Source organism: Pteropus medius, unplaced genomic scaffold (genome assembly GCF_902729225.1).
Source record: "Pteropus medius unplaced genomic scaffold, Ma_sr-lr_union100, whole genome shotgun sequence".
Taxonomy (NCBI): domain Eukaryota; kingdom Metazoa; phylum Chordata; class Mammalia; order Chiroptera; family Pteropodidae; genus Pteropus; species Pteropus medius.
Genome location: NW_024354875.1, coordinates 37,702,842 through 37,719,434, shown reverse-complemented (window position 1 = coordinate 37,719,434; position 16,593 = coordinate 37,702,842). Strand labels below are relative to the sequence as shown.

General features: G+C 32.0%; 1 protein-coding gene across 2 annotated transcripts in view; it reads left to right on the top strand.

The window, feature by feature from the left end:
* Positions 1 to 16,593, top strand: part of SESTD1 (SEC14 and spectrin domain containing 1) — a 98,899-nt gene that overhangs the window by 54,698 nt on the left and 27,608 nt on the right. For both annotated transcript variants that reach the window (XM_039855819.1, XM_039855818.1), the window contains exons 6-9: positions 2,316 to 2,429; positions 3,521 to 3,615; positions 5,778 to 5,833; positions 8,450 to 8,661. In XM_039855819.1, coding sequence (XP_039711753.1) covers positions 2,316 to 2,429; positions 3,521 to 3,615; positions 5,778 to 5,833; positions 8,450 to 8,661 — 477 coding nt within the window. The remainder of the gene's footprint in view (positions 1 to 2,315; positions 2,430 to 3,520; positions 3,616 to 5,777; positions 5,834 to 8,449; positions 8,662 to 16,593) is intronic.

The following is a 16,593-nucleotide window of genomic DNA, read 5'->3' as shown; positions in this document are numbered from 1 at the left end:
TCTGGCCAGTGGAAGTCTTTTCAGGACCTTTCTTGATACCTAGAGAAGATGTTCCAAGCTCATACTGTATTCTACCCCCAGACCTGGAATTGGCCATTTCTCCAAAGAGCCTTGATTCCTTTTAGTGAGAAATGGTTTTTGGAAATAAAAATGTGGATACTAGAAGTGTATATTTCTACAGAATTGGTCTTTATTTCTAAACTTTTTAGTGGACAGAATGGGAAATTTTATGTATGCGAGTGTGTGTTTTTATTTAAGATGAACTATATTGTGAGTTTAAACTGATACTTCCAATTCAAATTGAAAACTATAAGGGTAACTTTTTCCCTCTCACATCTTTCTTCCCAAGAATTGCATTTCCTCAAGGACATCAGTGATGGGAGAATTAAAATATCTCATATTAATCATTTGCTTTCTTCTTCATCATCAGGTGATCTCAGAATAGTAATACTAAAACAAGTAGTAGCAATATGATTACCGAAAATGGAAAGAATCTAATAATTCACTTCACTTCATTACTTATTAAGTGTTCTGTTTTTTTTCTGTTTTGATAAATTACTATTTTATAGCAGTTTTTCCATTCTAAATTTGCATAGTTATTTGCGCAAAATTGTCCTGTGTCCATATTATCTTTTAAATCACTACAGTCAATGTAACTCTTTTCTTTATATATCTACTATTATTTATACCTTTCTTCTTGCTTTATCTTATCAGAAATTTGTTGATTTTATTTTAGTATTTTTAAGGAACGCTTTTAGTTTTATTAATAATTTCTTTTTTAAAAAAATTTATTTTGTTCTCCCCCACTACTGACCCCCATCTGCTTAGGTAGATCACAGAGCTCATTATTTGCCACCCTTTCTTTTCTAATATAAACATCTAAGGCTCTTAATTTCTATTTAATGTATTATCAATAGCAGTTTGTTATAAACTCTATGATAGGATAATTTTTTTTCTGATAGTTTTATGAACTTTCGATGCCATGTTTTTGCAACATTTTTCTCCTATTTCCTCATTTTAGCAAAGCAGTTTATAGTCTTGATAATTTGTCTTCATTGTTTACATTATAACTTTATATGTAGTAAGGAGATGCCTAGTTTTATATTTTGGATATGTTTCTGAACTTTTTCTTCATTCTTTCTCTGGTAGTTCTTCCATAAGTCCTTCTTATTTATTTATTTATTTTTAAGTTAGATGTTCTTCACAACATTCAAGATACAGAAACGTTTCATTAGCCTCCAAATTTTGCTCATGCCACTTTATAGGTACTCCTTCCATAATTCTCTCTATGGTACTTGTCTTTATTTTCAGGTGAATTGGTTTCTCTGTGACCTCAGCCCTCTGAGGAATTCCAGAAAAGTTATAATTTCGTAGATTATCTGGCCTTCCTTTTTAGGGTTTTGGAAATGGTCCTCTTTCCAGCCAGACATATTATTTTTCTTATCATGTCTTTTTTTCTAAACTTAAATTTATTTGTGCATTAATACTACCATTTGAATATTTTTCTTCCACATATTTTTTTTTTATATTCATGTATCTCTTTATTGAAATTTTATTTAGTTCTGCAGTACTCTCTTAGGTGATACTATAATTTTTATTTGAAGTCTTTTAAAGTTTAGAGTTAAAAGATTATCATGTTAATATATAATTTTCAAGTTTATGAATTCTCTGACTTTCTCCCCACTTTTTAGTTCTAATTTTCAAATTAAATATTAGTATTTGTTATCCTAAGTTTTACTCTACTATTATTTCGTTAATGTATAATCAAAGGAGTGTTAGAAAAACTTAAAAGTGTATAATTATTTTTTATTTTATATTAATCAAGCTTGATTTTTATTTCTTAGGAGCTTTTAACAAATTACAATAAATGATAGACTTGTTAATTCATTATTACAGGGTATAATACAAAGAACATAATAAAGTGTACTTTTTTGATTGCCAGATTTATTATTCACTTGTACTTATCATTTTAGTGTACCTAGCTAATTTTAAAGCCATATAAAAATTCTTTGTTGAATTCATCATTATATTAAAGGAACTTATTTTTATTACCAAGAAATTATTAATATTGTTACAAACTTGGAAATATTTCAGCTGAGCTGCTAGTGCCTCTCATTTTTTAATGTGTTATTATAAATAGTTTATGATAACATTTCTTAGCAGATATCCACAATTTATTGAATTGATTTTAAATGTTAAATAAATGGTAATACAGCATCATGAAGGAAACAGTATTGAATAATTTAACCTCCTCATTACTTTTATGGATATAAACAGTGGCTTACTAAATGATTCTTTTCTTTTTACCATTATAGGTTATTTTAGTGTCTGCCAATAAATTGACTCGTTATATAGAACCATGCCAATTAACAGAAGATTTTGGTGGAAGTCTTACCTATGATCACATGGACTGGTTAAATAAGAGACTGGTTGGTATATTACAGTGAGATAACATGTTATTCCATAACAATGAGATATATTTTTATAACTTTATCATTTTAATCAATTAAAATATGGATTTTTTTTACCAAAATGAAGAAATATAGTGTATACCACATGATAGCGTATTTGAAGTCAAATATTTTAGTCAGATTCACAAAGGTTACCTATTACTGTTGTCATTAGTAGCAGTATTACTCGTCAAGGTCGTAAATCTTTTACGTAGAATAACAGAGTAGCATAATTTCCTTAGAGGTAATCTAGTTAATATACCATTTTTCAGAGAGAATATTTAAATATCAGTTTGATTTGAGCAGTTTGGCAGGTTATCGGTTTCATTTCTGAAAATGTATCTTCCTTGTCAGGCCAGACTAATGAAATCTGCTACTCTGTATAATACTGAACTGCTGGGGACAAAAAGAACAAATTTTAGATTAACTGAATTTACATTATATGATTTTTATTGAAGAATACTGAACTTTTGGGTATTTCAGAATAGAAAATCAATTGTTTCCCCCATACTTGAACAATATCAAATAAATGAATGTCCACTTTATTTTAAGTGGACTTGTCCAAATCCCTTTTTAGACATATCTTAAGAATTCATGTTAAAATTTTGGATAATTTATTTTTATGCTACATGTTTGTATGTAAAATTATTTAACCATTACATGCAACCTGTATGGACTGGTAATAGAATAACATGAAAGAATGTTCTATAGCTGGAATTACAGGGTTAAAGCTAGTCTAACTAATGTTCATGTAGTTAAAACTGTTATTGGTGCAGATGTTCTCAAGAAAACAGGAAAAAAAATAAATATGTTGATTGAGGAATAAAAATAATTTCTTAATGTATATAAATTTAAAAAATTTCTTATGCATTGAAACTATTCATTGTTTTAGGAACTAGTTTTGTCTTTTCTCTTGTATACGTTGTGCCCTGATGTTTGAATTGTACTAAATGACATCCGGAGAGGGAAAGAGAATATGCCTGGCTAATTTAAATTTCTCTTAACTGAAAATCCTTTTGTGCAGTATTAATTTTTAAGATTCTTTTTAATATGTTAATATTATCTCGTAGGTTTTTGAGAAGTTTACAAAGGAATCTACATCATTATTAGATGAACTTGCTTTGATTAACAATGGAAGTGATAAAGGAAATCAAGAGAAAGAAAGGTAGGTGGCCAGTGTCATGCAATTACACCCTTGCAAAGCTATGATTAATCTGGTAAAAGAGACCTCTATTGTTAATGCAAGGTAAAAGAACTAAGGTATCTTTCCAGTCAATAAAAATTGACATACAAAAGGTGAATTAAATTCATTTTTTTAATTTGTGAGAGTTTGATTTACGTGTAAAATTTATTGATTTGAATCAATTTTTTTTTTTACAAAAGACTTATGATGAATAGTAATATTTTTTTCTGACACTAAAAATTTATTTGCAGAGACATGTTTTCAAAATGAAACAATTTTCTAACTTTTTAGAGTTCTGTTTTGTTTGTAAAGAATATGAAAAAGGTCACAGCTTAAAATGAAATTAATATAACCTATTTAAATACATTACACTTAAATGCCTAGGTGGTAGAACTCCTGTGTTCTGGTAATATGTGATATTCATGAGTTCGACTTGGGGAATATAGTATTTTTTGACAATGGATGAAATAACTGCTCAGTTGTATTATCTAAATATAATTACCTGGATTAATCATTTTAACAGATTTTCATTGAATTTCACAACCTTAACAGTTTTTATTTTCCTATTGGTAGGACAAGTTCCCCTCCCCAGGTAAAAAGCACTTTAGGATGCAGATTAACTCTTTCTGGTCTCAATAGCAAAGTGATCACTAGAACAGTAATTTTTCATTAGGAAATTTGAAAGAATCAACACTCATCTTTGTCTCTTTTGAATCTGACCTTAAAAATGCTATGGAAACTTGATAAAATTCATCTTGTAATTCCATGAATTCAAATAAAGTCACATACCAGTCGATCGAGGTAAGGTAAGAGGGATGTAAGACACCAAATCTTGATTAAAACAGAGTAAAAAATGTGAAAACAAATGATTCGAATGTGAATCCAGTTAAAATTACAACAAACGTGTAGGAACATTACTATTCTTTAGATGCATTATAAAAAGGTAAAATGTAAACATTTTACACATATGTAAATATATGAGTGTGTGTATGTAGATGTCACACGCATGCTTATGCTATGGCTTAGGAATTAGAAGTGTCACATGAGTTACTTGACAAAAATTAGCTGAACTTCTTGCTTTTTGAGAAGTCCAGCAGAGTAAGTTTGATGGTTCTTAAAGTCCTTTTCCTCAGGAAAGACATGCTAAGAGGGTGTCTGCGGAAAATGCGTTTATAGTCGTAGCGTTAAATGTCGTTTACTGTGTTTCCTCTCTAAGAATGACTGTAGATGTTTATAGATTACACATTCTGAGAAAGTATTGCAATAAAGAAACTTGTTTCCTTAGAACTTCTTGTATTTATAGCCCTTTTTCTCCACCTAATAATACCTTATTTAGTGTTTTGGGAAACATTTTGGGAAATACTGGTTTGCCTGACTATATGGAGTGCTAAACAAAATCTTGTATTTGCCATTACTTCCCCAAGGAACTCATATTACTTAGTCTCTAAAACCCCAAATTTTCATCACTATCCTTATGTCAGCCCTCAGAAAGTATCTAGGCTATACAAGAAGAGGTGAAGGCCTAGATCAGTTGACAAAAGTGTAAGATTTAGAGCAAGACTCTTAGTTACAATTGCAAGATTCTAGGCTTTGTTTTGCCATGTACTCTATCTTTTCTTCATCTTCTACTTCCCAAATGTGTTTAAGAAAATAAAGCCACAGTCCAACTCAAATGAAACATAATTAGTACAGGGAAAAGTGTACAACTGCTAGACACACACATACCAACTTACCAGAGAATATTTGCAGCTCTCAGAGTTGCTCAAGAGGGATAGCTGCATGCATTTTTATGTTAACATTTCTGGCTTATTATATAGTTATAAATTTTATTTTGAAACAAATATCCATTGAAAAATAACCAAAATGGATTCATTTGATATATTCGAAATAATGCCATAATTAATAGCAAACTATTTTTTAAGTAATATATTTTTGGAATTATCACATAGATATTTCTGTGGGTGCTAATACTTAATTATCTCTAATGGGTTTCCTAATATTTAAGAGAAATTAGCATGGTAGAATAGTATGCCTCAGATTTTCACACTTGTGTGCACCTATTTTAATATGTTTGTATAAAGGATTTTCTTAAGTTACATGGATAGAACTATAGCTTTTAAAGTTATTCTTTTGGTGTTCACCAGGTCTGTGGATTTAAACTTTCTTCCATCAGTTGATCCTGAAACAGTTCTTCAGACAGGTAAGATGGAAAAACATATTTATCAATAATCATAATGCAGTAAATCAATCATATTTTGATTGATTCATGAGGTAAACATTGGTTGAGTGTTTACAGCAAGTCTTTGAATAACACGGTTTCGTTCAACGTTGTTTTGATGTAACGCCGATGAGATGCCGTAGTAGCAACTTAACTCTTGTTTATATCAATTAGCCTGTGGTAAAATTGATGTGCATTGTATGTCATTTTGCTTAAAGTCACAGAACCTATTGATGACGTTAAATGAAGACTTACTGTATTATGTGGTAGAAACTAGGGGAAATTTTTCAGACTGCTTTTTGGTTTAACCTGAGTGTTTAATACTCTACAATATTAAAAAATATTAATAATGATAAATAGTTAAATTATCTCTCCCTTGAAATATTTAGATTTATCTCCTTATCTGTGAAATAGAGATAAAAATTTCTATTTTATTGGATTGCTCTAAGGATTCTTGAATACTCATTATGCTCTAGCATTATACTTTTATGTATTTTCATATTTCATTTTCCTAACAAGCCTTTGAGATAATTAGTATTATTTTCTCTATTCTGTACTTCGGAAAGCCAAAGCTTAAAAATATTAAAAAATCTTGCTCAAGATCAAATAACTATTAAGCTTTATCCTCATAGCACTAAAAACGTATCTAAATCTAAAGCTGCTAGCTGTATTGTTTTACAGTCATGTAAACACTTAGCACCTTGCAGTGTGGCCTTGCGCATAGTATGTGTTCAGTATGCATGGTATGTATGTTCCAGCCTTAATGTCTCTAGTATTGGTTTCACAATTTATAGCAGAACACAGTGAAATTCTTTCAATGAAAATACCTAAATTTATTTCTTATGTATTTTTCTAATAATAGCTCATAATTTTAATCCTACTGTGTACCAGGCACACTATTCTAAGCACTTTACATACATTAACTCATTTATCCTTAACCACAACCCAGTGAAGTATATAGGTACTATTATCATCCTAGCTTTAAGGTATAGAAATTGAGGCATGAAAAAGTTAAGTAACTTAGCAGGTTATACAACTAGTAACGCTAGAGTTGGGACTTGAACTAAGGCAGTTTGGTTTCAAGGTATGGTCTTTGAAATCATGCGGTGCTGCTTCTCCAGCGGAAATGGTATCCACAAGGGAAACAAGTGTCAAAGCAGAAAAAAAGTAAATGTATTCTGATCTTAATGGCTTTTATGAGTTTTTATATATACGTAAATATGTAAAAACATGTTTATATGTAGTAGACTAAACTTTAAGTCTTTAGAATAGTTCTTGCAATTATAAAATGTAAGAAGAGTAAAGAAATTCTGAATGTCTTCATTGTATTTATTTACTTGTCCTAAGTTTTTTAGTATGATATAGGTCTTATTTGGAGAACAAAGAAATAATTGTAATCTCTGAATGTTTAGAAGGTACAGTAGACTGTCAGTTAAAAATATTGCTCTAGATTTAAAACTTAATTCCATGTTTATATTTAACATTTTCAAAGGTTCTTTAGCTATTGAATTAAGAAGCATTTAAAATTTGTATTTTAAAATTAACTTTATATGCCACTAAGTTCTTTTTATATGCTATTGACTCTTAAAGTAGGGATCAAAAGAATATAAAATGGAGAGATTTAGAACAATCTTGGATGTTTTTTTAGAAATTGGAAATACCTCAAAATTATAATAAAGTTCTATTTCTATATATTAAAAGCCATTTAAATGTAGAACATTTTCCTAAATAAAGATGAAGAGAAGAGAATTTAAATATCTGCTTATTTTTGGCCCCTGAATAATAATTGGAATAGTATTATCCTTGAAAAAAACGGTAATTTATTTACTTTTAAAATTGTTAACATACTTACAGCTTTAGATGTTCCACATTCTGCAATTTCAATTTTTCATTAATGAGTGAATTTTCTACATGAGTTTGTTATGATAAAATAGCATTGAATGCAGTTCTTTGGCCCCTCATTATTTGCAGTTAATATGTTGTAGAGATTCCTATAGAGATTAAATATTACTTTGTACAGTAATAAAGACTTTCTACTAACATGTGTTACTCAACTCTTTTCTTTTTTAGGTGCTATAATTAAATGTATGGGTTAATACTGAAATCATAACATATTGCTTAGTATCAGTTAGTGCTATCAGACAGAGCATACTGATTAATACCATCAAACAGAAATTCCAGAGTGTATTGTGTTCTACAGGGTAAGAGGATGGGTTGGCACAGTATCCTGAGTAGTGAATCCACCAGTAAGAAGAATGTGATAGATAGGTAGATAGATAGGTAAATAAATGAATAGATAAATATACCATATATATTTACTGTATATTATAGCATATTTAGTATATACATTTATGATATATGATATGGCATATATACTGTATAGTATTTCCATGTGTGTATATATACACATATATGCAGTTTTTTATTTATTTTTATATACATTTAAAAATTGCATTTCAATATTTATGACTTGGTAAGTAAGTAGACTAGACATGTAGGTAAATAGATTCTAAAAATAAGAGACTAGAATTGAGAAGATTAGAAGTAAAAATGGTATTTTTTAAGGCTATTAATTAGAACTGTTTTTGTTTTGTAAAGGGCATGAATTGTTATCCGAATTACAGCAGCGTCGATTTAATGGCTCGGATGGAGGGGTCTCATGGTCTCCTATGGATGATGAACTACTTGCACAGCCACAGGTTATGAAATTATTAGATTCACTGAGAGAGCAGTATACCCGTTACCAGGAAGTTTGTAGGCAACGTAGTAAGCGTACACAGTTAGAAGAGATTCAGCAGAAGGTGATGCAGGTAGGTGTCTTGTTTGAATATATTGAACTTTTTAAAATTACAAATGTTGGGGTTTTTTTAATATAATTTCTATTCTGTGACTGATTTTATACTAAGCTTTATACTATATAGAGAACCTTAGACATGTTAAACCAGGCTCTAAAACTATTTTTAATTAGGTATATTTTTGCAAATAGTATTTGTATTAAGATATTTTTTCTACAGTGATGACATTAAACTTTCAGCTCACTATCAGAATGAACTTCAAAAATAACTAGTAGTTCGAAACACATCTATGGTCTGTCTTTACAATAAATAACATTTTTTCGTTGATATTTGATTTATTTCTAATAATTTGATAGGTTTTTGTTAATTTAGGCATTATGAAGAGCTTTTCTGTCCTAGCAAAATGATAAAATATAAGTAATAGATAAGTAATTATAATATTAAATTGTATTATTTTATGAAACAAATAGGAAGCTTTCAATATATTTAGTACTTATGAATTTTAGTTCTTTTTACAATTGACTTCTTTAAAATTTTATTTTATTAGTTTCAGATATACAGTACATTGGTTAGACATTTCTATAGTTTATGAAATGATCCCCTGCATTACTCTTTCTCTCCTCTGGCTCTGCACCTAGCCATTACATTACTGCTGACTTCATTCCCTATGCCATGCTTCTCACACCCATGATCATCTTTCAACTACTAATTTGTACTTCTTTAATTCGTCAACCCTTTCTCACACTCCCCCAGTCTCCTAGCCCCACTCTCCTCTGGCCATTAACAGATTGTCCTCTATATTTGCGAGTCTGTTTCCATACAATTGATTTTTATAAGAAAAGTAGGCTAAAAATACTAAAAATCAATACAAAAGAAGACATTTCTGTTATTTAGACTGCATTCTCTATTTTCATCTATTGAATTAAGAAATAAATCTTAAATTATTTTACTTAAAAATCCACATTAGGAATGTTTTTATTGTTCATTTGTTAATTGTATAAGTATTTATTAAGTACTTATGTTGAAGACATTGTGCTAGGTTTTTTATAGGACATAAAGGTAGATTTAGCTTTTGCCATCATTAAATTTAAGAGAAAAGAGTGTTAAGTGTCACAAGGGCATGACTGAAATGCTGTAGGCATTTATAGGAGGCATTATTCCTCTAGCTGCAGGTAATCTAGGAAGATTGAGTGGAGGAAGTAGCGCTTCCGTTTATCCTCAGAGAATGTGTATGATTTTCCATGCACGTTCTTTAGGTTTCAAAAGGAGAATTGGTATTTTGTGAAGAAGGAAGAACAGCATGAATAAATAATAGCAGCATAAAATCTCAAGCTTTGCTGAAGAAAAAGGGAACAGTAAGGCACCATGCAAAATTTTTGGCCTTTGAGTAATACAGCAGCATGGTCAGCAAGCATGGTAATCCCAGTTCCTCCACTTATTTGCTGTGTGATCATCGTCATGTTATTCACTTACGTGAGCCTCAATCTGACTTCCTTTTTCTTTTTTCCTTTCTTCTCTTTCTTTCCCTCGCTTTCTTCTTCCATTAATTAAAACAGTATAACAAGACCACTTTTGAAATGTTTGTTAAAAGAATCCAGCACTCGATTAATGGTAGCTATTATATTTATTTCCATTGAGCTAGACTAGTCTAGAAGTCTAGTTCAGTTGTTGACATACTTTTTCTGTAAAGGGCCAAATAGTAAATGTTTAGGCCTTGTGGACCATAGAGTTTTTCTTGCAGCTATGGCTATTTAATCTGCCGTTGTAATGCATGGACGTTATGTAAAGGAATGTGTGCGGCTGTACTCCAATAAAATTTAATTTATAATAAAAAGTGGTGGTCCACAGTTGGCCTGCAGGCTATATGGTTTGCTGACCTCTGACCAGAGCATCAGGATGTCATAGATAAAAAGGCTTGAAATGAAGGAAGGAGCTAGATTATGGAAGAATTTGAATTCCAGACAGAAGGATTTAAGCTTCATCTCATGTTAACCATATGTAAGCTGGAGATTTCTGAGTGTACATTAATTATATATAACTTTTCCTATGTATTATATTCATAAATTAAAGATAGCTTGTATTAAACCCAGGTAAGCTTCAGCTAAGTAGCTTGAGAGTACAGTAGTCCTCCCTTGTCCTTAAGGGGTACATTCCAAAGTCCCCAGGGGATGCCTGAAATTGTGAATAGTATTGAACCTTATATATACTATGTCTTTTCTTATCAATACATACCTTTTCACTTAAAGGAACCACTTTATGACTTCTGTTTGGTATATCCGAAAAGTCAGCATCACTACTCTTGTATACTTTGGGGCCATTATTATGTAAAGTAAGGTTTACTTGTTCATAAGCAGTATGATACCATGACAGTCAGTCTTATAACTGAGAAGACTACTAAGTGATTAATGGGTGGCTAATGCATATAGCCTGGGTACGCTGGACAGAGGAATGATTCACATCCTGGGTGGGGCACGGAAGGATGGCATGAGATTTCATCACACTATATAGAAAGCACATATTTTAAAACTTATGACTTGTTTATTTCTGGAATTTTTTATTTGAAATTTTTGGACTGCTGTTGACCATAGGGAACTGAAACTACGGATAAGTGGGGTGCTACTATATCTTTGAAAACCAAGGTTATGGAATAACATAGTGGTATACAAGTCACCAGCTAATGTGGGTTTACCCTCTTCTATCACTTCTAAGTTATTTAAGTGGGTTTACCCTCTTCTATCACTTCCAAGTTATATGGGAATGAACTGTAACTTCTCAGTGCCCTAGCTTCCTCCTCAAGAAACTTCGGATAATGATAACAATAACAATAATATGTAATTAATATGGTTGTCACAAGGATTAAAGATAATTTTTGTAAACTGTTTAGTGTTTGGCACATAATGAGTTTTTTATTGGTATCTGTTATTTGCTGTCATTCAAAAAATGAATGTCTACTTTAATGTGACATTGTACTAGGTAGAATATAATGGTGAGTAAAATAGGCAAAGTTCCCACCTTGATGGTACATAATTACATAATAACACAAACAGTTATAAAATTTCAATCATGCCAAGTCCCAAGAAAGAGGCTGGTGTGAGTAAGGATGAAAAAATAAGGTAGAGATTAACCACTTTTTTAGCTTGCAAGACTTGATGGATGTTGGTGTTGTCCAATTAAGGAACACTGGACAGGGTTTGGGTTCAAGACAGGAAATTGCTGAGAGTAGGTGAGAAGTGGGTGCGTCAGCTGAGCTTTGAGAAACTTCATGAAAAGAAGGCAACGAAGGATTGGTCAGAGAATGAAGGAAAAAAGTGAGAAGAGTTCTATGTTGTGGAAGCCAAGGGAAGAAAGCATTTCAGGGAAGGAGTTGGGAACCCTTTCAGATGCTGCCGAAAGATTAAATAAGAGTAAGACTTACATGTCTGTTAAAATGCACAAGATAGAGGTCATTGGTGAACCCAGGGCATGGAGTAGTAGGGCCAGAAGCACATTGGTGTGAATTCAGGAATGAGAGGGAGATACGGCAAAGGAGACACTGAGAATAGACGATGGAGATTTCTGTCTGTGAAGGAAAGGTGAGCAGTAAGAGCAATGCCTAGAGTGGTAGATAAGGAGTTCTATTAGTCTACTAGGGCTGCAGTAATGAAGTGCTACGGACTAGAGACGTAAATTAACAGAAATGTTTTCTCACAGTTCTGAAGGCTAAAAGTCTACGATGGAGGTGTTGACAGAGTGGATTCCTTCCAAGGGCGATGAGGGAAGGATCTGTTCCAGGCCCTGTCTTTTTAGCTCGTTGATGGTTTATCTTCTCCCTACGTCTTCACATCATCTTCTCTGTGTCCAAATTGTCTTTCTTTTTAAAGACACTGGTCATAGTAGATTAGAGTCCACCCTAATAACCTCATTTTAATTTCATTACCTCTTTAAAGACCCTATCTTTAAGTAAATATGGTTACATGCTGAAGTACTGAAGGTTAGAACTTTGACGTGTGGATTTTGTGGGGGCACAGTTTAGCACACAACAGGGGTTGAGTGTGGTGTTTTTTGTTTGTTCGTTTGTTTTAATATGGAAAACTATAAGAGGTTTAAAGGCTAATGGGATGTATCTGTTTGGAGGAAGGCATCGAATGTACAAAAGAGAAAGAATAATTAACACTATCAAGTTCCTGACAAGGTGGATGTGGATGGACTCAAAAGCACAGTTGAAGAGATTAGCTTTAGAATAGAAGAGGGAGAACTTCCCCATTGTAACAGGAGGAAGGATGAGTAGGATGAATCCAGAGGTGCCTCGTATAACTCAGGCATCAGGAAGATTAAGGAGTTCCTGTGTGATGTGTTCTCTTTTTTATTGTAAAGAGATAAAGGTCATGACGTTGGTGGTACACATTTGGAGATGGGCTAGGAGATTGACAGGGAAGAGGAGCAGAGGATAAAATGGAGCAGAGAGGATTCAAGATTTTTTTTGTGGGGATTAGAAGAGTGAAATTACCACAGAAATATTGTTTTATTTTTAGGTAGTGTTGATCTTGAATTTATAGTGGAACCTTTCTAGCCTGTTGTATGGCTGGCTGTTGAGGTGCAGCACAGAGAACACACGATGGGATTTATCCAGCATTTATTCTTTGCTATGTAGGGTCAGTCCAGTAGGATAAAAAGACAGAAGGGCAGAGGAGTTACTATATGAGTTTTTGAAATGATGGACCAGCTCCTTTGGATAAAAAAGAAACTAGAGAAGGGAGATGATGATAATATTTATAATGATGATAGTGCTGCTTCTGCTACACTTAAAAATTAGATTTCACATACTTCTGGGTAGGAGACTATATCACATCACTGAAATATGCTACTGTTATTCTCATTACTTATTATAGCAGTAATTACTGCCAGCGCTGCAAGTGTTATTTCTAGAATCATTTATGTGCTTTTATTCCTTTGTAGAAAGGAACCATAGATGCAAAATAGGATACACTCTTGAGTTGCATAAGCATACAGCTGGAGGGTATGCTCCCAGTTCCCCATATTCTTTCTCCAGATCAGATGCTTGGTATGTGCTTGACATACCCTTCTGCCTGATTTGACCTCACACACTTCCAGATACTCTCTCATAGTCTTTAGAAATCAGCCAGGTCGAGAAAGAATAGTGGATAGTTACATGCATTTTTGGCCTCTGCAAATATTTATCATGGTAGATTTTAAGAGTACATCTCCAAGATTATACATACAGATGTAACCATTTGAGGGGTCACACTGATATGGATTGGTCATGGAACTGTTTTGGCAGTAAGTTAATATTGATATTGACTGAGGAAGATATCCTGATTGAAATTAAATTTTATAGCCTGGTTTGGCAAACCACTGTCGTTAATGTGTTTAAATAAACTTGTGTACTGGAGCATCAGCCTCAATTTGTATCACTTATTAGAAATAATCATATGTTTACTCTGTCTATATTACTAATGTTTTATACTAAGAAGTTATTTTCAGCATACATTAAAAGTACATGCACTTGACTATGCAGGTTTTTTTTTTTGCACCAAGATGCCTTTGCTTTATTTAAAATTTATTTTTAAATGTATGTTTCTTTGAAAGTTCCATGTGAATAAATTGTTTCCTCTAGTTATCATGATTTATGGTAACCTGCTTCTTTTGTTTCTAGACTATTCTGAAAGCAAAGTTTAAATATTTAAATAATATTGTCATAGGTTTTTAAAAATAATATAGAACGCATTATTAATTAGTTAAATATTTTTGAGATGCTTTCATTTCACCCTTATTTTTAGAATTTAGATATTTTTAGTAAATAATTATATTAATTGTTTAAAATATTTAAAAGCCATTTTACATCTGTTTTTATATCCATATTTGTAATACGTAGTAATGAATGAGAAGTGATTAAATCTCAAAAGAGGAAATGGAAAATTGTTTCAAAATGTTTACATAAGCCTCCTTAAAACTTACTCTTTTTATTTCCATTTTTAAAAAGTATTGAATAAAACAGTTCAGAGACTTCTTTAAGAAATCCAGGGACCTGACTACAAAAGGCAGATGGTGAGACAAACTTTATAAAGAGTGTATAGACAGAAGGAGCTAGGCATTTCCTTCAGAAAAAGTGAGGAAAACAAAGAGGCTAACAGTTACTAGTATTATCTACTGGTATAGTAATCCTGACAGCATCCCTTATGGTAGGTAGCATTAACACCATTTTAAAAATGACAGGCCAAAGTCTTTCATCTAGTAGGAAAATAACCAGAATGCAGACTCACTAGTGTGAGCAGAACCAGAATTCAGAATTCAGACTCATGCTGGAGCTTTCTCCAGACCCAACTGCTCATCTTTCTCTTTGAGAAAGAGTGATACTTTTCACAGGCTAACAGAGAAAAACAGCATCCTAGTACCCTGCTCCAAAGATAGCTCATACAAAACATTAAAGCAGAAAAAGTAGAGACGTTGAGGAACAAAGCATTGCATTCTAGAGAGCACCTGACAATAGGGGTTTGCAGATGAAATCAGGAATCTAAAAACAGTTTAGCAAAGAAAGCTGTAGCATTTGAGCCTGTTCCATTGCATCAGAAATACTACTTTGACTTTTGTTTTTGTTTTTGAGTTTTTGCTCTCTAGTATTAAGCCTTATAAAGAGAAGGCAGAAGCTAAAAATATTTTAGTACTTAAGACTAGAATATAAATGAGCAAAGAACATGAAGAGATAAATCACAAAAGATCATACATTCTTAGTAAGCAAACATTTGCAATGTATTGTCTCACTAGTATTTAAAAATATGCCTGGAAGTATTTCTATTTTTCAGTTGACAGAAGTTTTTTAAAAACTATAGTCTTGTTAGTATATGTATACTAACAACCATTAACATTATATCATCATTGGACCTAAGATTGAAAGTCTTTCCTAGGAAAACAATACAGAATTAGAGAAAAAATGCTATATAATAACTCTTCTATATTTATATAAAGCACATATATCCATATTTGTGTATGTTCCTCATAGAATTGCTTAGAATTGATAGAAATTAGAAACATTCTACATGCTCAAAAATAGTCTTGAAAGCAGATATCATAGTTATTTGAGGTAGTACATTAGTTACTTAGCTCTTAATAAGGGCAGTTGGGTTGAGTTGGTTGGTTGGTTGGTTGGTTGGTTGGACAGCTGTGAGGGAGGGAGGGAGGCAGGTGCAGGCAAGGAGGTCGGCCTTCTTAAAATAGAGGTTTGCAACCATTGAAAATTATAACTGTAGCCACACAGAAAATCATTATAGTATTATAATGTAATGTAAGTGAAAAACACAGGATGGAAATTACTTGTACTCCATGAGAATTAGCTGTAGTACTTAAATCTGGAGTAACACAAAAACACTATGCATATGAAAAAGGAAATATGCATGATTTTTTCCCATGCTGTGGTGTTTTATATAATTGTAAAAAATTACATGAGCTATTAGATTTTAAAATGAATGTATTTTAACCTGGGAGTAACGGAAATGTAATGTGGGCGTGTGATACTCTGTTATAAAGTTCTAAGGTAAGCCTAACTCTCCCTCGGGTCTGTATGTTGCAGAGACACCTTCATTCACTTCTTGGGAGCTATCTTAATGTTTAGATTTAGGGCATAATTATATCTCTGTTGTTGAATTCCTTTTTCTCATTTAGTAACACGTAAAGCTTGAGGATATTATTTTTTCTGTTAAAATTACTTCACTGTGTCAATGTAGTTTCAGAGTATATATGCTTGTGGATAAAGAGTTAACAAAACACTTTCTTCTTCTGCATGAGAATTGGATATTTAATTAACTGTCTAGCTTTGTTCCCTTGAAAACCTGAGAAAAATTGGAATGGCCACTATGTTTAGGCAGCATTGCTTATAATAAAAATTATTCTGAATCTGGATTGGGAAAACTATTAATACTTGATGGAAGACATAACTTTGTGCATCCTTGAGTT